General features: G+C 40.3%; 1 protein-coding gene across 1 annotated transcript in view; it reads left to right on the top strand.

The window, feature by feature from the left end:
- Positions 1-25,221, top strand: part of LOC116496662 (myosin-4-like) — a 40,706-nt gene that overhangs the window by 14,563 nt on the left and 922 nt on the right. Inside the window, exons 10-32 of the mRNA XM_032199902.1 lie at positions 709-801; positions 900-963; positions 1,239-1,342; positions 1,558-1,696; positions 2,091-2,209; positions 2,305-2,454; positions 2,530-2,700; positions 4,709-5,018; positions 6,390-6,463; positions 6,572-6,659; positions 10,465-10,543; positions 11,112-11,235; positions 13,547-13,801; positions 15,509-15,751; positions 16,648-16,824; positions 17,480-17,625; positions 19,474-19,836; positions 21,061-21,199; positions 21,329-21,465; positions 22,148-22,279; positions 22,581-22,617; positions 23,233-23,398; positions 24,213-24,337. Of these exons, the coding sequence (XP_032055793.1) occupies positions 709-801; positions 900-963; positions 1,239-1,342; positions 1,558-1,696; positions 2,091-2,209; positions 2,305-2,454; positions 2,530-2,700; positions 4,709-5,018; positions 6,390-6,463; positions 6,572-6,659; positions 10,465-10,543; positions 11,112-11,235; positions 13,547-13,801; positions 15,509-15,751; positions 16,648-16,824; positions 17,480-17,625; positions 19,474-19,836; positions 21,061-21,199; positions 21,329-21,465; positions 22,148-22,279; positions 22,581-22,617; positions 23,233-23,398; positions 24,213-24,337 (3,435 nt within the window). The remainder of the gene's footprint in view (positions 1-708; positions 802-899; positions 964-1,238; positions 1,343-1,557; positions 1,697-2,090; positions 2,210-2,304; positions 2,455-2,529; positions 2,701-4,708; positions 5,019-6,389; positions 6,464-6,571; positions 6,660-10,464; positions 10,544-11,111; positions 11,236-13,546; positions 13,802-15,508; positions 15,752-16,647; positions 16,825-17,479; positions 17,626-19,473; positions 19,837-21,060; positions 21,200-21,328; positions 21,466-22,147; positions 22,280-22,580; positions 22,618-23,232; positions 23,399-24,212; positions 24,338-25,221) is intronic.

Here is a 25,221-nt window from a genome sequence, read left to right as displayed (position 1 = left end):
TGTATGTTTGCTTGATGATCTTCTTTTCTACTGTAGCCATGTACAAAAAGAAAAGAAAAAATGGGGGGGGGGGGAGGAACAACCATCACAGCATCCAAGAGGTACTTTGTTTTTGTTTTTTGCTTTGTACTGTTTTACATTTGGCATTTGAGTATCACGCTTCACCCATGTCCTACTTGTCTTTTCAAAGCATCTCTGGAGATTTTTTTCTGCATTCTGAAAGGTTACTGGTTGTTTGAACATAACTGCAAAACTTTACATTATCCCTTTTTAGGTGCTTCCTACTTTCAGCTTTGAGGCTGTACCACTCCCTCTGTCTTGTGCTTGAGTAACCTCAAGAAAAGAATCCCAGATTTTTCACGTTTTCTTTAGCTGTTATAGCCTTTGTGAGCAGTGAATGGGAATGCAGAAGTGCCTCTCTCATACAGATTTCAAACATTCTGAGCTCCACCGAAATTACCCTGTATATTATATACGATATATGATAGCATGGACAAAAAGAAAATGAAGTACAAATCAGTTTTTCAGCACTCTTCCCTGTGAAACCAATTCCTTAGTGATGGCTGATGAGTGCTTAAAACATTTGCTAACTAAAAGTTAAAATCATGTGTGAGATGTAATAATGACCTGTTTGTGATGTATCCTTTTCCATATTTGTTATTAAATAGCAGTGAGGTTTGCTAAGAACCTTTTTTTCCATGTAACTAGGGAACCCTGGAGGATCAGATCATCCAGGCCAACCCACTGCTGGAGGCCTTTGGAAATGCTAAGACTGTCAGGAATGATAATTCCTCACGTTTTGTGAGTTCACTTCTTTTTTGTTGGAATTCAGATTTCTGCTATATATGTCTCGTTCATTGATCGCTCTAACCAACTGTTTGATCTCTACTACTCAACAGGGAAAATTCATCCGTATTCACTTTGGAAAAAATGGCAAGCTGGCCTCTGCAGATATCGAAACCTGTGAGTTGGAGCTAGTCAGCACATGCAGAATTTGTGCATTTGTGATCTCAAGTTTCCCAGGAGACCAGTGGCATCTCTCTTTTTCTTAGATCTTTTGGAGAAATCCAGAGTGACTTTCCAGCTACCCAGTGAAAGGAGCTATCATATTTTTTACCAGCTAATGTCCAATAAGAAGCCAGAGCTCATTGGTGAGTGCCAGCATTTCTGGGTTTGGTTCAGTGCGTTCTCTTTGCACTTTTTCCCCGTACCATCAAAGGTGCACTGTATGCTTGCAGATCTCCTCCTTATCTCAACCAATCCCTACGACTTTGCCTATGTGAGCCAAGGAGAAATCACTGTTGCCAGCATTGATGACAGTGAGGAGCTGCTGGCAACGGATGTGAGTATGGCAATGGATATGAGTATGGCAATGGCACTCCTTGTCAGAGCCAGGTTCTGCTCTGGGTGCAGAGGTGGCCTCTGTCATTCTGCAGCAGCCGCGGCCACTCCCAGCTGCTATTGCACGCACTTGGCGCTGGGCAGGCATGCAGGCAGAAGCAGAAGCCCCAACTTGTGTTTTTCTGACCTTTCGCAACTTGTCTATTCCCTCTGGAGAGTGCCGTGGACATCCTGGGCTTCAGCCCTGATGAGAAGGTGGGGATATACAAGCTAACAGGGGCTGTCATGCACTATGGGAACATGAAGTTCAAGCAGAAGCAGCGGGAGGAGCAGGCAGAGCCAGACAGCACAGAAGGTAGGGGTTGACTGCAGACTTCATTTGTGAACTGCACTAGGAGGCAAGAGAGGAACCTCATCCAATAAAGTGCCCATCAGTTCAAGACTGTTTCTGCCCTTCTAGAAAGTAAATTTTACGAACTTGTGCAAGTGCCACAAAGTCACTGATTTAATTTATGCACCACGTGGAAACTGATAGATGAAGCACTAGATGAAACACATAGATGAAGCACTGCTACAGCTCCCTAGGCATGAAACACAGGAGTGTGGTGCAGCTGAGACAAGCTTCCCTTGACAACAGGCACATCTGAGTATCTGAGTAGTGTCTGAAGTAGGCTCCTTGTAACAGAAATATTCTAGAGGACTATGACATCTTTGTCTATGTTGAACTCCTTTGCTGTATCTCTTCCTAGTGGCTGACAAAGCTGGCTACCTGATGGGTCTGAATTCTGCTGATTTGCTCAAGGCTTTATGCTATCCCAGGGTGAAAGTTGGGAATGAATACGTGACTAAAGGACAAAATGTCCAACAGGTATCTAGAGAGCTGGTTGGTTTTCATTTTGTTCAGACAATTATTTCAACTAATGCTAATCTAACTTTCTTTACTGCTGTGGCTGTTTCTTACAGGTATACAATTCAGTGGGGGCTCTGGCTAAATCAGTCTATGAGAAGATGTTTTTGTGGATGGTTACTCGAATCAACCAGCAACTGGATACAAAGCAGCCCAGACAACATTTCATTGGTGTCCTGGATATTGCTGGCTTTGAGATTTTTGATGTGAGTTACAGTTAGTATGTTTGCCAATTGATTATTTTTCCAAACTAACTGGCGTTATTATATTTGAATTTGCAGTTCAACAGCCTGGAGCAGCTGTGCATCAATTTCACCAATGAGAAACTACAGCAGTTCTTCAACCACCACATGTTTGTGCTGGAGCAGGAGGAGTACAAAAAGGAAGGAATTGACTGGGAGTTCATTGACTTTGGAATGGACCTGGCTGCCTGCATTGAACTCATTGAAAAGGTAGAGGAAATCTAATTTTAGAAAAGCACATTTATTTCCTGGTAATTTATTTTAGTCCTTATGTTCTTTATAAATTGAATAATTACTGTTGAATGATTCTCCCATCAGAAGAAGCAGTTTATAAAATCAAACATTTTGACATTTTGGAGAGGTACACTGCCTCTCCACAAAAAAAAAAAAAAAAAAAAAAAAAAAAAAAAAAAAAAAAAAAAATCTGGACAACATGGCTGCGATGGAAGGGAGAGAAGCACAATGTTAATTTTGCTTTCAACAGTAGACAGTAAGGTTAAACTTCAAGTCTTAGTCCTTGTAGTAGTTGACAGAATTCAGAGTTCCTGGTTGTAGCAATCTTCTTCTTTCTGGCTCCTTTGTCACTGCCCACTGCCACTGCGCTGGTGGTCTTAATGTGAATTAACCCCCAACTACAGCATTAGGAGTAAGTGTCCAGTGGTTACTTGTGCACAGCACTTAAATATTATGTGCAAATCTACTGTACACACACCCAAATATCTTCCTTCTCAGGAGAATACAAGTACCTATTCCCAGCCTGGTGCCCATTCAGCTATCTCATGAGCACATTCACAACTTAATATTCATACCCATGGATGATGTATTTGCACATAAAAGCTTCACATTTCTTGATAACCTCCCACTGTTCTCACCACACAGTAGCATCTACAAACAACACTATCATTCACAGCTGGTGTCTATTGCTATACTTAACACTCAAAATCCACACTTACTGCTCAGTGTCCACATATTTTGTGCCTCATGTCTATGAAATGTAGAGTGGTTAGAGACAGAGGAATTACATCACCTGCATTAATCTAGCACTGTAGTCACTTTTGGAACAGCAGGAAAGAAGATGATGCTTCTAGGATGCAATTCATCTCATAAAATACATCCTGTTATTGATACTGTGAAATGTCTGCATAATGCTTCCACTGATTCTAGAACAATACAGACATCTATCTCAGATCTACATTCTATTTTAGAGACACCTACAGCTGGGCAAAATTAATCCTAACCCCAGAGTCCTCATACAGCAGGCACACCTAGTGGGCAAAAGTTTAATTCAAAATTTGGTATTCCTTCCCAACACCCAATTCCTGTGTTTGCTGATGTTCTGTAGGATCCCTAATTCTAGCTTTGGCAGCTATCTAGCTGACATCAGATGTAAGCATCTGATCTGAGAATGTCACTAGATAGATAGAGTCTTACCATATTATATATAGTAGGTACATTAAAAGAAGGAACTCCTAGAATACTATCTAGGCCAATGAAGTGCAAGTCAGATCAGTGTCTTCAGCAAAATTAGAGGAAATATCTGCACTATCAGAAGATTCCTAATGTAGCTCAGATGAAGGCCCTCATGTAGCTAAGTATATGCCTCTGTATTGAAGTATTTCAATTTTAAAATACATTCTGTGACAAATTAGAAGTCAGAGGGTATTCTAAAGCACCAGATTGCTGCCATTTTTCCCCCATATAAGATGAAGAAAATCTAATTCATCATGCACATCCATTGGAGACCGCACAGGACTTGTTAGATATTATCTATTCACATTCCTGAGAAGCCATCAAACTAAGTTCAACATTGGCAATTGGCAATTGATGACTTGTAACAGAACTACAAAATATCATCAGTCCCATGAACAGGGCACTGAAACCTGTCTTCTGAATTCCTATTTTGATTTCACTGGTTTACATTCCAAAGAGTTTAGGGCAAAGATGATTGAAGCTGTTGAATATAATGTGCATCACAAGCCTCTCACTCAAAGATGTGTTTAAACTCTACTGCCAAGTTGCCGTTTTCATAGTAGTGGCTTGAGCAGCAAAGTCTAATTATAGTATGTGTGATTATTATAGTAACTAGTGATGTATTAAGAACCTGTGCAGTAGAAATTACAGTCACTGTAACAAACTACAAAACACATGCAAAGTGAAATTTTATTTACTTTCTCTGTCCCTGACACTTTCTTTCTTCATATATTCATATTTCTCCCAGCCCATGGGCATCTTCTCCATCCTGGAAGAGGAGTGCATGTTCCCCAAGGCAACTGACACCTCTTTCAAGAACAAGCTCTATGACCAGCATCTGGGCAAGTCCAACAACTTCCAGAAGCCCAAGTCTGCCAAAGGCAAGGCTGAGGCCCACTTCTCCCTGGTGCACTATGCTGGCACAGTGGACTACAACATCTCTGGCTGGCTTGACAAGAACAAGGATCCCCTGAATGAAACTGTTGTTGGGCTGTACCAGAAATCATCTTCGAAGCTCCTGTCCTTCCTTTACTCTAACTATGCTGGTGCAGAAACAAGTAAGTGCGTTTTTCAGTGATGATTGATAAGGCAAGAAAAAAAATTAAGTCTATGTCTCCTCCTTGTTGTATTCTCTAGCCTCTCATCATCCCTAATCTCATCCTATTCACGTGCACAGGTATGCCAAACTGAGATACCATCATGAATAACTGCAGAAAGCACCATGTTTATGTGGTGTGGTGCACAGAAGCAATGCTCAGCAAGTTCAAAACAAAATGATAGGAGTTGGATGTTTCCTGGCTTACTGAGTTGTGAATCATATGCATGGTCAGCCATCATCCAGACAGGTGCCAAATATACATGTATGTGCAAAATGTAAGCACTTTATAGCCTTAGGAGACAGAGTTTTATTTCTTTAGGTGAACAGGAAGAGCTAAAAGTAATGGAGAGGTTCACAGCCTTACATCTTCAAGGAGATCACAGAACTATTTCATATCCAGCTGAGCAGTCCTGGTGCAACAGGGGAAAAAAAAAAAAAAGAGAGAGAGAGAGACAAATTAATTTAGAAGTTCTTTAAGGGCATCAGAGAGCAGTTCAACCTCTTGCCTTTTTTTGTGACTTAAGGCTGTCAAGTAAGACAGTCAATGGGTCTGTTTTACCAAAAATAGCCATACAGATTGCCACAAAAAAAAAAAAAAAAAGGAAACTCGGATGCTAGGCATAAAGAAGTGTTAGTATAGAGTAACATGTCAACAGGCATGTGGGCAGCTGGGTTTGAGGCTCAAGAGGGTACCACATACTCCTAGAAAACAGTGGGGATGAAGCAGTTGTGGTCCTTACTAGTATCATCAATACAAGGAAGGTGAGAAGAGAAGACTCCATTTAATTCTCCATTTAAATGACTTCAACAATACAGCAATTCTGAAAAGGTACTGAGCTTTTTGGGTTTGTATTCATGAGGCTGTATTTCATTTATTGCCTTGGGGATGCCGTAACTCAGAATAGGTCCCTATTCTTCAACTGGAACATTAGAACAAATTTTTCCTAAAGGCTTCACTGCACTCATGAACAAATGTCCACCGCTGAACCATTCATGTGGCCTTTCACCACATTACAACAAAATAAAAATAATTTGAGAGTATATCTTCAAGTAAAACCAATTTCCAGTGGTACACAGTAAACTGCTATGGAGTTTATGTCAGACCGTAGTGTTACATACTACCACAGCCACATCACATTATGACGCAACTTAAGTTGTGCATCTGAGACCAAAATATACCAAACACTGATTAATATATAACCAGCTGGCAGCAGTTCACATAAAACTCCCATGCAGCGCTGAATCACTTTCACATCAAAATATAATGTTTATATTAGTCCATAACACACTGCCTACTCTAACCATTCAGCTCTTATGTATTTCTTCCAAGGTGATAGTAGTGGTGGCAAGAAAGGTGCTAAGAAGAAGGGGGGCTCTTTCCAGACAGTGTCTGCTGTGTTCAGGGTATGTGAATTTCCTCTTAAAACTGAGCCACAGCTCTTCGACATCTGAATAAAAATGCAAAAGCTTTGTAGCTCAGAGTTCAAACCCCATGTTTTGTTCTATTCACAGGAAAATCTAAACAAGCTGATGACTAACCTGAGAAGCACCCATCCTCACTTTGTGCGTTGCTTGATTCCTAATGAGACCAAGACACCTGGTAAGTCTGTTATTATACACTAGACTGACCAGAATTGTGCTGCTAAGCTTCCATACCAACTTCTTCTAGAACAGCTCCCCATGCATGTAAAATTCCTGTGGGGGGTGGCCTATGGAACAGTGCTCAAGTAAGCCTTCTTGTATTTTTTCATGACTGTAAAATTTTGAGCATTATATGGTCCACCACACTTACTCATCTTTGCTTAATGTGTGTACAGAGCTGATGATAAAGATGGCATGTATTAGAGCTGATGAAATTGCATATCACAAGTAACAACAGTAGCAAATTTCTAATAAATGCATATTTTTAAGGACCACTATGTCATTCAATACTGTTGGGTTCAGTTCAAGACAATTTAACAACTCAAAATATTTCGTGTTAGAAACTGATTCACTGAGCTGGAGGACTGACAAAGGAATCATGCATCCTTTGTAGAATTCCCTGTATAGGCTGCTGGGTACTCTTTGCACCTGATGAGCATTTTGATATAAAATTATTTTTGTTCATTTATTGAATTAAATATTTAACTCACGCAGAGTTTAGTCTCAAAGAACAGTCAAGTTTGGGGGGTATTTCATGTGGCCGTTAAGTACCTGGGGAGAGTTGCTTGTGTGGGTTTTAGGAGTCTAATCTATAGGAGGTTTGATACTGGTGGAATAATAAGTTGTAATGGATATAATAAGAATACAAGGAAACAGGAACTTAGCACCTATTTAATCTGCTCCAGAATTTCAAAGCATTTCTTACCTTTCTTGTTTATGTCTCTTTGTATAACCCTGAAGACCACAAGCATGGTTTCAGCAGCACACATATGTACGACACTCAGATTTCAGCTATTCATCTAAATTTATATATTCAATGGAGAGAAGCTGGCATTTTAAGGTATGACTCATTTGGCTGCTTTTATATGTCTTAGGATGAGATGAATCACATCCTAGAAAAAAATGCTTCTGCTTCACTCCACTGACTATAAATGAAGCCCATATGGAATGTCCCACACTTCATATCCATAAAGTGAAGAGAGAGGAATCCCACTGGGATCTTGACAGGAATAGAAGATGTAAGGGAATTAAGGAAATCTACTGAAATATACATGAATGAATGATTTTGCCAAATATGACTGTTATTTTAATATTCAGAGATGACTCAGAGGAAATTAGACTTTTGCCTTCTAAGAAAAAGAAAAGTAGTAATGTGTGAACAAAATTAAGGATTGTAAAGTGAAGAGAAACTGGTCATTTTCTGATTTTAGTTGTTTTTAGGCTGCTTATGCTTGATTTTTCTAACCATTTCTTTGGGTACACCTTTATTAATTACACTGAAAAGGTAAGGGTTAGCAATATGTACCATTCTGCATTAATTAATGCCTCTAGGAGCTGAGAAATTTCTTCATGACGAAGTGATTCCAAGACTATTTTATTCAATTGTACTTTGTTTGCAATACTTTGAATAAGATTAAGGAATATAGTTGATTGTGTTATAAATGGCTCAGGATTCAAATTAGGATTAAATAAAAAATAGGATTTATTGAAAGAATATAAGGAATAGAGGTAAGCAAACAGCGCTGGGTGCACCGGGAGTCTCCGCTCCACCAGGACGCACACCAGTTACATCAAGCAGCTGATTTTTATGCTCCTAGACTAATACATATTCATTACTACTTCTAAAAAAAATAGATTATTAAAATTAGCTTCCGGGGTGCAGTCCCTCCTACTGGAGCATGCGCAGTCTCCTCTGGGGTCTCTTCTGGGGTCTCCTAGGGGTCTTTCATGCTGAAGGCTCGTAGTCTTCCTCTCCACCTTTGTACTTACTGGGCACCATACCAAGTTTACGGAACATCTTCTTCAAGTCTTGTCTCCTAGCCGCCCTTCAGCTTCTTTCTCCTTCCTCTTTATCTCTTGGCCCCCCCTAACCAGATACCAAAGATCCACTAGTATCCCATAACAGTCACTAGTTGTTATCAGTGGTTCTGAAAACTCCCAGACACACGAGTAATTAAAACATTCTTCCCCAGCCATTCACAGACACATCTATAGCAGTGTTAGAAATAGAAGTCCGGAATAACAAAAGCAAACAGGTTCATAAATTTAAGAAGTGATAATTGACTAGAATGAGGGAGAGACTGGACACACTGCATCTGTGGTTCAAGAATTAAATTGCCAGTGCAGGGCCCAGAGGCAGACAGGATTCAAACAGAATTGTTCTTTATGGACACGAATTGTTAAAACATTCCTCACAATTGTTATACCTGATAGATGTTATAGAAGAAGGATAATTATTCCAATTTATTATTCCAGCTGTCCTTTACAGGCAGTTAAAAGGATTGATAAAAACTTTAAGCATCTTCCTTATCCTCTACTGTGTAGGAATCTATCTATCAAATCTAATCAAGGTTAAGTATAGTCAATACTTCTACAGAAAATCCAAGGTAAAATCTTACATAACATGAAGAGCTGATTATACAGATTGTATTACATTCTACATTGTGCCACTTCTACATGCATCCAGTGAGTGATGATATTTTTCACTTCTATGAATTGAAACATGTTCTGTCTTCATTTCCTTCATCCTTAACCAAGAACTGATGATTTTAGCAAAAGGAGAAGTTGCACTGTCATGCTAGTAAATATGGAGACTCCTGGAGGGGGGGGGGGGGGGGGGGATAAATTAAAAAATAAAAACAGTCATGATGTATGTATCTTGTTTAAGGTGAAATGGACCATTACTTGGTGATGCATCAGCTGCGGTGCAATGGGGTTCTAGAAGGCATCCGAATTTGCAGGAAGGGGTTTCCAAGCAGAATCCTTTATGCAGACTTTAAGCAACGGTAGGTCTTCAGTTATTGTCTGTTAATTTAAGGATTCAGTAAACCCAAAACTCAGGTGAAAAATCTGGTGATATCATGGAGACACATCCTCTGAAACAGACTACTGCAGTGGAATTTGAGGGAATGTCATCATAAATACTGTCTTAGGTCTCTCCAGTCTTCTCCCTCTTTGATCAGAGATTTGTTGATTCATCAGAACCCATATTGTTTCTGAACTGTAGTCATTGCCTGGTGATTCAAAAAGATGCAAAATGTTTTTAGGGCAATGAATTAAATGGCATAATAGATTGCTCTTTGTACGTCTCCTATAGGCTTACAAAACAATACAAGAATAATAAATGTCAGCACAGTCTCCTTAGAGTGCGGTACCTAAGCATTCCCAACTCCAAGGCTTTGTTGGTGCTCGGTCAGTTGCCTGCATCCTGTGTCTTGCTTTCTCTTCTTTAAAATTGAGATAATGAAACTGGCTCAAGTGAGTTCAATTACTATAAAGTGCTGAATCTGAATTGGTTGTTATTATTAATAAATGTATCAGTAGCATCTTACATGCTGACCTGGTGTAAAAAGCTCTTCCCCTCAAGAGGGCATAGCCTGTCTGTTTCTCCCCTCTGTTTCCCTTCCTTCCCCTTCCCTTCCTTCCCCTTTCCCAAGAAATCAATATTATTTTTTAATCTTTTTGCGACAAGAGTATTCAGACTTTGAGGAAATGCAGTCTAGGATGCAGGACCTCTCTGAATATGTGCTGCAACCTGCTGTTTAATTCACTATGGCATTAGCTGGTCTCAACTGTCAAATCATAATTTGAAGTGACAAGGTGAAGGGATCTCTCCATAATGGCCATGGTCCAGAACCAAAAAGTGCTATACAGTACAAAAGAAACATGCCAAAGTTTAAGAAGAACTACAACAGAAGCCTAAAATACAGAATAAAGTTCTTGTGCCACTTCCACTATCTTGATTTTATATATTTTCTTTCAAGATATACTTGAGAACAAGAAGTGCGCCAGAGTGCAGTCACCCGTCCTCATTCCTGTATCTGAGGAAAACACTTTAGAAGAGTGAGGTGATCCTGTCCATGACACAGGATTACCTTAATCATTAAGCTACCTTACAAAACACTAAGACTTCTGTTAGCTAAAAAATAATATTGTGCCATTTTTAGCACAAACTCAAGGCTTCATTGTTAAAATTTATACAGACAGTGACTTCTGCAAGATCTGTATTCCTTTTGGAATATAGATTTTTTTTTGTCAGCAGTTTTAATTTACCTTCTACTTTAATTTAAATAGCCTTTTTCTGGTCAATGAAACAAGATGGGAAGAGAAGGTTGACATGTTCTCACTATGTTCTTCCTAATTCCTGGACCTGCAAACACTGTTAAGTATGCACATTATTTTGTATGTAACAGCATACTATGTTGTTACACAGCCAGCAGATTCCTTTGAAAAGCAGACATATCCTCTTGTCATCATGTTCTGTTCAGCCAAGACTGTCTAAATTTCAGATAGCATATTCAGCTGCTTTCAGACAGCTCAGTTTCCAATCACATTATCTTATGATATATGATGACTCCTATGTCTCCTCACACTGTTTGCAACCAGTGCCTTGCAACTTGTCTTACCACAGGTACAAGATTCTTAATGCCTCAGCCATTCCAGAAGGCCAATTCACTGACAGCAAAAGTGCTTCAGAAAAGCTTCTTTCCTCTATTGATGTGGACCACAACCTATACAGATTTGGCCATACCAAGGTAAAGTCCTTGTGGAAGAGTGGGTACAATCAGTGGCAAAAAAAAATACCATTTGTTTAAAGAATTTCTTCCAGATCAAATCAGCCTTCATGATGACTAGGAAACAAAGTACAGTACAAGCAAGAAGGAGCACACAAAACTTGTCTGGTTCGTTGGGGTATGTGTTAGGATAGGCCTGTCAGTCCAGGCAACACCATGCTACCAGAATGACCCTGCATGCTGTAACTAGAACTAGTGCTGCCCTTTCTCCTGCCAGATGAACTCCCTGACAGCAGTGCACATTAGGCAAGCTAAGATAAGTTTAGGAAGACAGACTTTTCAGGGGATTTAGGTACACACGTCTCTCTTCCATATCCAAAGCAGCATTAGGTGGTACACTGATTCTCTGACCAACACAATCAAAGCAGTACTATCTCTGGACACAAACCCAACTGTATATACTATTATATGGACATCATTGTGTATGGCTCTCAAGCCATCTGTATGTCAGTTTACAGAGCCTGACCACTAAGACACAGAAGGATACAGTGAAGCGACGGGATAAGATATCATACTAAGTTGCAAGTTAACTCTGTTTTAATAACTATTGATGAGCTAGATCTTCCACAACCTACTCTAGAGTGTGCCTCAAATAACATTGCAATAGTGTGATTAGTTCACATATAACGTGACTTGTCATCAATCACAGAAACACTGAGGATATGAACCCCAAATTTCTCTAGCTGTTCAATGTTTACTCTGCAGGTGTTCTTCCAAAACTTCTTTAACTATACTGCATCAGCTTCCAATGGTTGTGTATCTGCCTAGCCCTCAAACTATTCAAACCTCTTTTATGTTTTAGGTGTTCTTCAAGCGGGTCTCTTAGGACTCCTAGAAGAGATGAGAGATGAGAAGCTTGTGAGCCTCAATCACTCATACACAAGCTATGTGCAGAGGGTACCTCATGAGAACTGAATTTAAAAAGATGAATGAAAGAAGGTAATACAAGGACACACTAAGTAACTTATTGTGACAGACCAAAAGTCTGGCAATGCACTACCCTCTCTCGGGAAAAAATCTGTCCCCAGTGAAGACCCTTAGAAAGACCAGGGGAAACAGAAAAAGCAGAAACTAATACTTTCCTTGTTATAGCCTTCCAAATCCTTGCAATGCTGTTTAGCAATTGGACTGTGCATCTGGACCATGATATTTAATATTTAACAGTGAACCTTTCCTCCAGGAATGCACTAACTTTTAGAACCATTTTCAACCTCTCCCTGTGATGGAGACAGACAAACCTTTCCATTTGTTCAGTAGGCTGTTTGGCTTGTGCTGTCTGATAATTTTATTGAATCTCATTAATCCAGTAGTGTAAGGAAAGGAAACAAATCACATTCTGCTCTCCTTCTCTTCAATTTTCTTTCATGACTTCATCATCTAAGATGAAGAATTCTAGCTTGTACAGAGAATACTTTTTCTCTATACTGTATATAATATTCTATACTTTTGACCTTCCCACATACCCTTCCAAATTCTATTCTGTCCCTTAAGGTGGAATGAGTCATGCAACATTTGGAATGTAGGGATGGCAGCAGCCAAGCAACTGTCTCAAACATTGTTGACAAGTGAAAGCTTTAGGGAAAGCTAGGATCACTAGGAAGCTCTTTGCTAACCAGTTGCTTTTATCTATAATATTCTACAGCATATATTTAGTTCAGCGACTTCCTGACCCAGGCATAGTTTCTAAGAATTCAATAACTCTTATTGGATTTCTCTACAATGAACTGTTGAAGGTCCCCTTGAACTATGGGCATAAACGAAAATCCTTTGGCGTTCAATACCATAAAAAAGATTTAATTTTTGTTTTCATGTTCTGTCTTAATAATTTCTATAGTTGCTATTTTTTGTGACCCAAAAGCATCAAGATACTGCTTCCACGATTTACAGTAACTCCCATATTTGTAATCGCAACAGCAATAGTTCATGGAAATTAGTTTTCATTCTGGTCTTTACCAGAGCACTTGCACTTTTCTTTGAGATTTGGGAAAGTCTCAGAGATTTCCAGGCAACATTCCAGAGAAGTTTGTCTGTTTTTAAGTATTTCTTTCCATGTCCATACATAGCTATTGTTCATGCTACTGAACTAGTCATGCAGCAATCCAGGGCCTAGAAATGACTTTTAATAGAAAGGAGCAAGGTGAGATAAAAAGTTTCACACAAAACTTCCCTGAGCAGAATGCTGATGCTGTGTGACCAATAACCAGAGTCTGTTTCTAACACAAGTCTCACTAGTCTGATAATCTATATCATGTGTTTTCATGTGTTTTCAGAGAATCCATTTAACATCATCCAATGCAATGTTAGAGCATTCATGAATGTCAAGCACTGGCCCTGGATGAAGCTGTACTTCAAGATGAAGCCCATGTTGAAGACCGTAGAATCTGAGAAGGAGATGGCAAATATGAAGGAAGAGTTTGAAAAAACCAAGGAAGAGCTTGCAAAGTCTGAGGCAAAGAGGAAGGAGCTGGAGGAGAAAATGGTGTCCCTGTTGCAAGAGAAAAATGACCTGCAGCTGCAGGTTCAGTCTGTGAGTAGCCTCCATTTTCAGATTCACCCTACTGCCTCTTCAATTCTCTTTTCTGTTGTCCTACATAAACAGACAGGTAACAGGGCCAGATTTTTCAGTGCTTTAGATGTTACACTCTATATACAATGTGCACTACCTGTGGTCTCCAAATCTGGATTAAATACAGATTATTTCCTCATTTACTGACCACTAAAATGTGGAGCCAGGGATGGGGCTGCTTTCCTGTCAGAGACAGGACTGAAACTGTGGAACAAAGACATGCTTTTCAGCTACAACAGTGCTGAGCAGAGACTGAAATTGCACAAGGCAAGAAGGTGTTGAAATATAATAAAGATTCTCTGTGGCCAAGGGCAGTCTGGTGCAAGTGGACCTGTCACTTGATTCTATGTGCTCCCAAACCAGCCTTCTTTGGACAGTCCTGTATTGTTTTAGGCCCCAAGGATGTAACCATGCATGTTGAAAACAAGATTCCTTACCCGAATCCTCCTTCAGCACTTCAGTTTAACATATTTTTCTGAGTTTCTTTGTACCCTTTTTGGTACTTAATGCCCTGTCCTCCAGAGCCAACCTAGTCTATAAGCATTTCAGGCTTCACTTCATGTATGGTAATCCAAAAAAGGCAAGAAGACCATATTTAGCTAACTAACTTCAACGTTAGGATACCATTTGAAGCATTCAATAGTTTCAAATTTATGGGCATAAAAGAAGTCCTAAGGTATGATCGTTGCCCTCAGAGTGTTGTCTGGTTCTTTCTTGAATCACAGTTTCTTACTGTTTCATCACTAGAACAGCCCTTCCTGTCTGCTCTTTAAGTCCCATTGCTGTGTGAATTTCAATCAACTCTGCTTGAAGGGTTCCTCAAGAGCCATCTTGTCCATGTTTGTTATCAGAAAATGCACACTTGATAACCATTATTTTCAGTGCCCCATGAGTTTCAGTAGGAATCTGAGAGAGAATTATACACAACATACTACGTTACTGCAGTGATGTCTTTTGGCCACAACTCTTATGGGAAGCAACATATACCTTTTCTGGTATTCTGCCTAGAATACCTCACAGTAGCATTAATTTGGGTAACATTTTATCTGTCAGTCATGTTGCTCAAATGATAGATAAGTTGCAGGCTAAAATTTAGGTTGAGCAATCCTGTTTAGCCATGAGCCTGAGCCTGTCTTGGCTGATGAGAGTTTGATGAGAGAATGATGGGAGCAAGGAAGCATCATGTGAATTAAGTGGCAGAAGTTGGGAGAGAGACTATCAGACTTGTGTCATTAATTGGAAGAGCTTATTACAGACAGAATCATCCCCAACACTCTGAAAGATGACTATGAAATACTGTGTTTTATAAATCCACATCTAAGCTCACGCTTCCATGACATCCAGTTTGCTGACCCACCTATTTATGTTGCTGATACAATAGGCTCCTTGTTATGACACAAACCGATCAGTTTTTATGGCGTGTTATTACAGTCAAAATATCTGACCAGATGAAAGGAAGTGTCTCTGTTGTGGGATTATGCTCCACTTTCCTAAGCCATGACAAAGCAGTTCAATCTCCCCATGATTAGATCTTGTGCATTACTGTGGTTTGCATGTGAACTTTTGCCCTGACTTATACAATTCATTTCCTGGAGGTGGTGTTTGAGCAACATGTTACCTTTCATAATTTTTATGAAAATATAACATGCCTCCAATATGTTCTAACAGGATGGTGAAAATCTAGCTGATGCTGAAGAGAGATGTGAAGGTCTCATCAAAAGTAAAATTCAGCTGGAAGCTAAAATTAAAGAACTTAGTGAAAGAATGGAGGATGAAGAGGAGACGAACGCTGAACTGACAGCAAAGAAGAGGAAACTTGAGGATGAGTGCTCTGAGCTGAAGAAAGATATTGATGATCTTGAACAGACTCTGGCCAGAATGGAAAAGGACAAGCATGCAACAGAGAATAAGGTGACAGGGATCATGAAATTATTCTTCCCCAGAATGTTTTCAGTTCTGTGGCAAGTTACAGAATTTCCTAAGTGGTTTGAATGGAAGTGATATGTTCCCAAAGTATAGGAAAGGTAACACCTAAGTGCCTGTGGCATAAAAGATTTTGCTAAAATTATAACTTCCTCTTAGGAAAAAAAAATATTATTATTTTCCTGTTGCAGTTCAAATGAGTTAACTTTTTTTAGGTGTTAAGGTGTTTGATGGAGAACTTCTATCTTCCACTATTTTTACACATAAGGAGCCAGTATATTTGTGTCTCTTGTGGATGGAGAACTAGTATGCTTGTGGGTCGCTCAGTACAAAATGGCTATTTTGAGCCTTTCTCATGTGCATCAAAGAGAACTGATCTTGCAGATGCCAAATGTTTTCTTATATTTCTCTTTGTTGTGGTTTAACCTGGCCGGCAGCTAAACACCACACAGCTGTTCACTCACTTACTGTGTTTCGTAATAACTTAATAAGCCTCATTTTCTGAGAAATTACATCTGTGTGCCTAGGAAATGTATCGTATTTAGGAAATGCATTTTTTGTGCAGGAACAACCCAGAGGCCTTTAGTAAATCCCAATAAAGTAAAGCTTGCAGAGGCTGTGAAAATCTAGCACACATTCCACTACTAAAACTAGCAGGATAGAACTGGTAGTCAAGACCAACTCAAGCAGGAATTCTTACCATTGCAGGGTCAGACAGGTGTGCCAGCCATGATGCTGGTTACTCCCATCATTAATAGTATATACCTTAGTGGAGAGCACTTTGACGTAACCCATACAATATTTTGCAAGGCTACACTCACTGCTCCTTCTTAGTCTATTTCCCATGGCACCCCCTCATAGTATGGATGCTTGCTGCCTAACAGGTAAAGAATCTAACTGAAGAGATGACAGCTCTGGATGAAAATATTTCCAAACTCATCAAGGAGAAAAAGGCCTTACAGGAGGTACACCAGCAGACACTGGATGACCTGCAAGCTGAGGAAGACAAAGTCAGCACACTCACCAAAACAAAGACCAAACTGGAGCAGCAAGTAGATGTTGTAAGAAAAGAAAAAAAAAAAAAAAAAAAAAAGGAGTTTTGTAGGTGGATGCTCTGACAGATTAGGAGAGGGTAGAAATCTGCAGCTAGGTATGTAAACAATATCTAAAGCAGCCAAGCCAGCTCTAGTAATTTCACTTAATAACTCATGGGTAGTTGAGAGGGTATTGTGGAATCCAGTGTTTCTTCCATATTTCCTTGCCTGTTTAATCTATGTTTATCAGTGGATATTCCAGCATTGTAGGCCTTTGTGCCCCATTTTAACCAATTAGCTACAGCAGTGTATCTGTGACATTCTGAAGCTTGCTGTGAACTTATAAAATTTATGTATATACACCATGACACTGCAGACACTGGGAATTTGTCGATGTTTTGCAGTCTGCATGCTAAGAACTGCACTAACTGAAAAAAAATAATTTGGGTATTTTTCAAAAACTTTCATTTCAACTGTGAATGGCCAAGTTGTGGCCAGATTAATATCTGAAGAGAAAACCTGACTCTGTAGTGAGCGTATCAAAAGTAGAGATGAGAAGCATTTACAGTACGATTGTTTTCTGTAGTTTTCAATATTCAATTTAAGTTAAGATTTTTAAATCAGGAATATTTACCACTGAGGTATGTTTTATGTGTTTCAAACTATGTCTTATGTGTTTTAGCTTGAAGGGTCTCTGGAACAAGAGAAGAAATTGAAAATGGACCTTGAAAGAGCAAAGAGAAAACTGGAAGGGGATCTGAAAATGTCTCAGGTTTCCATCATGGATCTGGAAAATGATAGGAAACAGATGGATGACAGGCTAAAAAAGTATTGCACTGACATTTGAATTCTAGAATTCATATTTTATCTTCACCATATGGAATTTGCATTTTTGTTCTTTAACAGAAAAGATTTTGAAATTAACCAGCTGCAAAGTAAAATTGAGGATGAGCAGGCTCGAAGTTCTCAGCTGCAAAAGAAAATCAAGGAGCTTCAGGTAAAGTCTAAGGGATATTGATATTTTTAGTAGCTGAGTACAGCTTTGTATTGGGTTTACATGGCAAGGTTTTGGTAGCAGGGGGCTGCAGGGGTGGCCTGAGAAGAGTTCAGGTGAGAAGAGTTCAGAAGCTGCCCCGTATTAGATAAAGGCCAGTTTCAGCTGGCTACAAAAGGGACCTGCCACTGCCCAGAACTGAGTGATTAAGCAATATTGGTTGTGCCTCTGGGAGAACATATTTAAGAAAGGGAAAATAAGATCTCCACGCTGCAGCCCATAGTGGAACAGGTGGATCTGCCCTGAAGGAGTCTGTAGCCTATAGAGAGCCCCTGCAGGAGCAGGCCCCGAGCCAGAGCTGCCGCCTGTGAAGAGACGCCCATGCAGGAGCAGCGGGCCTGAGGGGAGCTATTGCCCTTGGGGGACCCCTGCTGGAGCAGTTTGCTCCTGGGGTATGTACGCCATGGTACGGAGTCATATGGTCCGTATGGGAGCAGTTCTTGAAGAGCTGCAGCCTGTGGGCAGCCCCACAGGATCAGTATGTGAAGGAGGGCATCGTGTGGGAGGGACCCCCACATGGAGCAGGGTCAGAGTGACTGAGGAGTGGTGGAGATGAAGCATTAAGGACTGAGCACAACACCTATTTCACTGTGCCCTTTGGAAGGAAGGAGGTGAAGAGGATGGATTGGGGGAAAGGTGTGTCGTAGTTTGTTTTTAGTTTCTCACTGCTCTAGCTTGTTAGTAAAAGGTAATAAATTTCATTAGTCTCCCTATGGTTGAGTCTGTTTTGCTTGTGACAATTACTGTTGAGTGATCTCCCTGCCTTATCTCAACCCTTGAGCCTTTCTCATCATATTTTTTCCCCTTTCCCTTTGAGGAGGGAGCGTGAGAGAGCAGTTGTGGTGGAAATTGGCTGCCCAGCAACTAAAACTACCACAAGGTTCATTAGAATTAATATTTGATAATCAATTAAGAATTTATGTTTCTTTAGACTGTTCTACAAAAATATTTATCTACACATGAATAAAACAATGAAACATGGGTGCTATTCCATCTCAGGGCACTTTTAAAGAGGCTCTGGTCTATACTCATAGCTGACTATATAAGAAATCACTTAAGTGAACCTTGTGGCAGACTTCAAAAATGGATTCCAATGCTGACTTGTAACAGTAGTGAAGCTACTGAGAATTACCTTTCAGAGAAAACAAAAGACTGATTATTTTCTCATCATCGGGGCAGAAATCACCTTCCAAATGGAGACACAGGAAGACCAACTCCCTTAAGTGACATTATCCCATGGTTGATCATCCCAAGGTTCCTTCCATCTTGTTTGCTGCTGGAGATGGCCTGCCTGACCTTCTGCAAATTTATAAGAAACTCATATTATTTTATATTTGTCAGTGGCACATCCCTCATGCTTTAGAAAAGTACAGTACTACGTCTGTCATTACATAATGAATCCATTCTAAAATACAACATAAAATGAAGTATCAGATTTTACATTCACTGCTGCTCCAAAACTGAGTATTTTAAGTCCTAGGACACAGTTCAGTGAAATTTCTAGTGGTGTTTCACTATCTATGCTGATATAAATGGAAGTGAATGGTATGTTCTTTGTTCCTTAAAGGTAATTTCAAGTACTTCTATTCAGAAATCTTCATTTAACCAATTAATTTTCATAGGCTCGAATCGGGAATTGGAGGGAGGAAAGTTGAAGCTGAACGTGCAGTCTATGCAAAGACTGAAAAGCGGCGAGCTGAACTTTCCAGGGAGCTGGAAGAAATCAGCGATCGCCTAGAAGAAGCAGGAGGAGCTACAGCAGCTCAGATTGAGATGAACAAGAAGCGTGAGGCAGAATTTCAGGAAGATGCGCCGCGACCTCGAAGAGGCCACGCTGCAGCACGAAGCCACAGCTGCCGCCCTGCGGAGAAGCACGCAGACAGCACAGCTGAGCTTGGGGAGCAGATCGACAACCTGCAACGAGTCAAGCAGAAGCTGGAGAAGGAGAAGAGTGAGCTGAAGATGGAGATAGATGAACTTGGCCAGTAAACATGGAGTCTGTCTCCAAAGCCAAGGTTGCTGCATAGGAAAAAAACATTTCTCATCGCTATTATTGTTCTTCTGAACAACGGGATGAGCTGACAGATGTGCTTTCTATTTCTTAACAGAGCAATTTGGAAAAGATGTGCAGAGCTCTTGAAGACCAGTTCAGTGAAGTCAGAATCAAAGATGATGAACATATGCGGCTAATTAATGACCTGAACACAGAGAAAACATGTCTACAGACTAAGAATGGTGTGTCCCTAGACAAAATATAATTGTCCTGTGCCAAGCACTTAAATATGTGCCTGAATGCCTGTGTATTTTCTTATATGTTCATCACTGAGTGATCTGAGCAAAACTCAGGACTGTAGAATTTCCTCCTTGTGGCCGTCATGGATACTCCACCCAAAGAAACAAAGATAACCCAAAAGAACCAAAACCCAGTGTGCGGTTTTGCAGTCAGCTCATCCCCTTTCTTTTGATGCTAGCATAGTGTTTCATCTTTGATAGCTTTTTCCTACCTGGTGGAATTAAATTGTTACTCTCCCTTCTTTGTACCACATTGTATTTTGTAATCTTTTTCCATGTAATCCTCTTTTCTCATTCATATGAATTTTTATGTCTGTCTGTTCATATTTTTCCGTCTAAAAAAAAAGTGTTTTCTCATTAGATGAACTAACGCAGCACTAGAGGAGAAGGACTCATTGATTTCTCAGTTGACTAGAAGCAAACAGTCTTTCACACAGCAGACAGAAGAGCTGGAAGAGGCAACTAGAGGAAGAAAATAAGGTGAGTTGTTTTAATTTGGCCCAGAAACTGTAAAATGAAGGCAGAGACATTAGACAGTGAAACTTTTGAGCTTTGCCTTGGAATATAATACACAGAAGTGACATAGAAATTAAATAAGACAGTTTAAGCCCTTCTTGCCATTCTTTCTGAAGTTCAAAAACATGAAGGAAGTGAATAAAAATAGCTCTGTGTACATACCCTTACTCCTACAGGAAATCATTCAGGCAAAGGGTACAGCAGCAGTGAAAAAAAGACAGTAGTGGAGTACCCAGTAGTACCAGGAGTACCCAGGACTAGGAATGGCAATACAGTTTAAAGTCTCTTCCACCTTCAGATAAACACTAAATTCTACCTAAAAAGCTTACAGGAAAACATCTTCTGTGAGCAATTATTCACACATTTCCTGTTTGCTGAATTTATTGCATCTTTGCCTGAAGCACTCATGCTGATGTGTTTAAGAGGCAGTATCCAGACAAATTGGGCAAAAAGAAACTGATCCTGATGAACAATGTCGAGTCTGAAATACAGAGTTCAAATGCTATTCACTTTTCTCCTCCAGTTACTCTAGCAACTGCTGTACATAGGCTGTGAGATGTGGAGTTTGGTTTTTTTTTTTTTGTTTTTTTGTTTTTTTATCAAATGTAGTAAAATGTCCAGTCACAAACGGTTAGTGTTCTGACAATTTGTATCATTCTAACTACACAGGCCAAGAATGCCCTAGCCCACGCCTCGCAGTCTGCTCGCCACAACTGTGACTTGCTCCGGGAACAATATGAGGAGGAGCAGGAAGCCAAGGGTGAGCTGCAGCGTGCCCTGTCCAAAGCCAACAGCGAAGTGGCCCAGTGGGAGAACCAAATATGAGACAGATGCTATTCAGCGCATGGAAGAGCTGGAAGAAGCAAAGTATGTGGAGGGATGATCTTGAACAAGTAGAAGGATATTTATGTAAAAATGTGAGAAGGAACTGGAGGAAACCAGAATATGTTTGTAGTGGGAATATGCAGAGCAATGTACTTTGTAATGTGTTGGGACTGAAAAAGGGAGGGAGTAAAGGTTTAAAGGAGGAGAGGTGGAGGTTTGTTAAAGTTTCTACAGAATGGACAATTCCAGTGTATTAACTATAGAGTTAAACATAGTAGTTGAAAAATTGCACTCTTGACACTGATGATACTGAAAGTGTGTTTCTGGTTCCTCTCCACATTGGTGTAGGCTACCCCTTGGATACTCTTGTTTCTTCACTGGTTCCATCTCATATTTCACCTCTCTCCCAGATTTCTAGGGAGTCCCCCATCCAAGTTATGATCACTCACATGTCCATATCTCCTCTGTGTATTCTCCCAGCCTACACACCACTCCAAGCATTCTTTGTTATCCTAGGCTCCTATTGATGTTATCTGATCACACTATCACAGCTTTGTATGCTGCTCTCTCTTCTTCTTTCTCCTATGCCACACTTCTTTCCTGTCCATTTTCTCAGAATGTCAGAATTTTTCCTTCTCTCAGTACTGATGTCTTGTCCTGCAGAAAGAAGCTTGCTCAGCGGCTGCAGGATTCAGAGGAGCAGACTGAGGCTGTCAATTCAAAGTGTGCTTCACTGGAGAAGACAAAGCAGAGGCTGCAGGGGGAAGTGGATGACCTCATGATTGAAATGGAGAGGTTTGAACGCAGCCCGTGCAGCATTTGATAAAAAGCAGAAGAATTTGACAAGGTTCATTCAGAAAGCCTACCAGATACGAATATCATAAAAATCTGATAGGCCAGGCCAAATTCTGAAAGCATGAAAGTTCTGCACTCACAATAAGATAAATTATATTTTATCCAAAGCAAAACTGGGGGTAAGGAGCACCAAACAGGACATGTAGTAATAATAATGTCACAGTGTGAATAATCTAAGGTAACCACATCATATAATAACATAGATTTCTGATAGTTTTAAAAAGCATGACATTTTCACAAGGGAGAAATTGGAAGATCTGTATCAAGTCTTTGATCAAGTAGACTGAAAGTTTTCATATAAATTCTAACAAGCCCCTACTTTTTGGCTGTGCTAGTCTTCCAGCCTTTTATTCAGATTAGGCATAGCTTTCAACCTCCTTAATCAGTTCCAACCTTCACTGCCTTTAATAAAGTTACTAAAAGGCTCAACACTGTTTGCCCAAGTGATGTTGCATAGCCCTGTGTATGTGGTTGAAATGGGTAGATGAGCTAAAGATGGCCTGCAGGGTTGTGCAGGAGACAATAGGAGAAAATAGCACGATCTTTGTTGGTGAGCTGAGTGCAAGAGCACTGGGTCCTGAAATAATAAACAGGCTCACACAGCCTCATTCAGACTAACGACATTGTGTCCAAGTTGCTGTGAAACCAAACACCTACCTGTGAGCTTGGGGGCATACACTCCTATTGTCTGAAGAGGATAATATAAGTAGCTGCCCTTGAAACAGACAAAGTATGTATCCCAGTGAATGGATTGTCACAGGCAGTGAATGTGCAATGAAGAAGATTTTGTGACCCAACGACATGCCTCTGATGTTCTTGTTACATATACGTGCAGGGACAGGAGTGTTGAAGAACGGGCCATTCTTATGCTCTGATGGTTTCTGTCACTCCAGGTTGTGGCTGAGTGGAAGCAGAAGTACCAGGAGAGTCAGGCTGACCTGGAAGCTGCCCAGAAGGAGTCTTGCTCCCTTAGCACTGAGATATTCAGGATGAAGAATGCCTATGAAGAAATTCTTGACCAGGCAGAGACTGTCAGACGGGAGAATAAGAACCTCCAGCGTAAGTTCTCAGATCTCTGTCAGCTGGGATCCATCATGCTAAGATGCTTCTGTGTTTCTGGGGTACCAGAACTCTGCCTCTTCCCAAGCTTTTGTTTCTTATGCTTTTCCCACAAAACTAAGGTTAGGTGACTTTCCTTCCTGTTCAGCTCATCACAAGCTCACCTACAAGCACATGAGTACAGCTTATGATAATATCCTACTTCCTCATGGTTTCTAACACCATCATTATATTTCTCCTCCTTCACACCATCATAATCCCCTTGATGGAAAGGGAACACATTAACTGAACAGACAGAAATGTTGATGAAAACAGATACTCATGTTTTTCAGACCACTTCAGTCATTACCGTTAGAAAAGACCTGGTGGGCTGTTGTCTGCCTTCTGGTTGGAGCACCATGCAGATGTGGCACAACAGATTGGCATTTAATCAGCTAACTAATTGTGTAAAGGAATTCAATTCTGTTTTGTGAAGTTTAGTGATCCCTGGGGAGGGAGAATTTGGGAATGAATTTGGGATTTTGGGAATCAAACAGAACTGTCTCTGGAGATATGATATCACTATCCAGAGGTAACTGATACTACTCTCTAAGCTCCCTCCAGTTGGTCCCCCTCATTTTTAAACTTGCACATTGAACTGGAAATAGCAGGTAATCAGAAATAAATACTGCACATGAGACAGGATCTGTTATTTCCTCTCACTGCCGTTTCGTAATACACCATTATCTCTTCTGTCACTCCCACTGTCAAACAGCAATTGCAGGTGCCATTGGCAACAAGATGAGCTATTTTCTGTGTATTTTCTGTGTTACAGAGGAAATTTCTGATCTTACTGAACAGATTGCTGAAGCTGGAAAAACTAATCATGGACTGGAGAAAGCAAAGAAGCAAACTGAACAAGAAAAATGTGACCTTCAGGCAGCATTAGAAGAAGCAGAGGCAAGTGTCCTCAATAAGGGGTCTTGTTTTGGGAGAGACCATAAATGGAGAAAGCAGAACAAATAACATAGACGCTGCCCCTCTCCTAATGTAGCATAGCTTGTTGTGCCACCTTGCGCGCACACACACACACACACACACACACACACACACACAAAATAAATCAGTCCCAGGCTAAAACTAAGCTCATTTTGCACCACCAGTTTGATTTTGCTCCTCTGAAAGGCTACAGAAAGGTCATTGTTGTTCAAACTCTGACGGTTTTTTTGTTCCCTAGTCAAAAATACATTACGTTACGTAGAGCCTATTCTAATTGTTTTTGTAATTTTCAAGGATGAGAGATTCATAGTATTGCTGGACAACCTTTACCCTTGCTGCTTCATTCTTGTGCGGGGAATATTTTTATGCTTAGTTCAGTCAGGACTTCCATAGTACAACCTTTTACTCTTTTGTGATGTCCACTTCCATGAAGAGCTTCATTTCATTTTCGCAATAGCTCTCCTTAGATAGAATAAATGGAATAAAAACAATTGACATCTCTGATCTTGAGATCACACTAGATGGGACACCAGTAGGAACAAGAGTTATAGTGGCCATGAGAATCCATCTGGTCCCATTTCTGTATCTAAATGTCAGCAGTCTAATCCTGAATTAGTCACCACAGGCTCTTTGTAGAAACAAGAAGGAGAACTATGTATCTCTGGAGGGTCTATTCTAAAAAGGAATGCCAGGGCTACATCAAATGCTTAATCCTCTGGATGCGCTTATTTCTGTCCATTTGTTCTAAAGACCCAGCCTCAAACTCTAATTCCCAAACATTGTAAGCTAGATGATATGAATATCACAGGGAAACGGCTGTATGGAAGGGGGGAATGCTCCCACAG

The sequence above is a fragment of the Aythya fuligula genome, chromosome 18 (assembly GCF_009819795.1).
Source record: "Aythya fuligula isolate bAytFul2 chromosome 18, bAytFul2.pri, whole genome shotgun sequence".
Classification (NCBI taxonomy): Eukaryota; Metazoa; Chordata; class Aves; order Anseriformes; family Anatidae; genus Aythya; species Aythya fuligula.
This window is presented reverse-complemented; position numbering and strand designations above follow the sequence as displayed.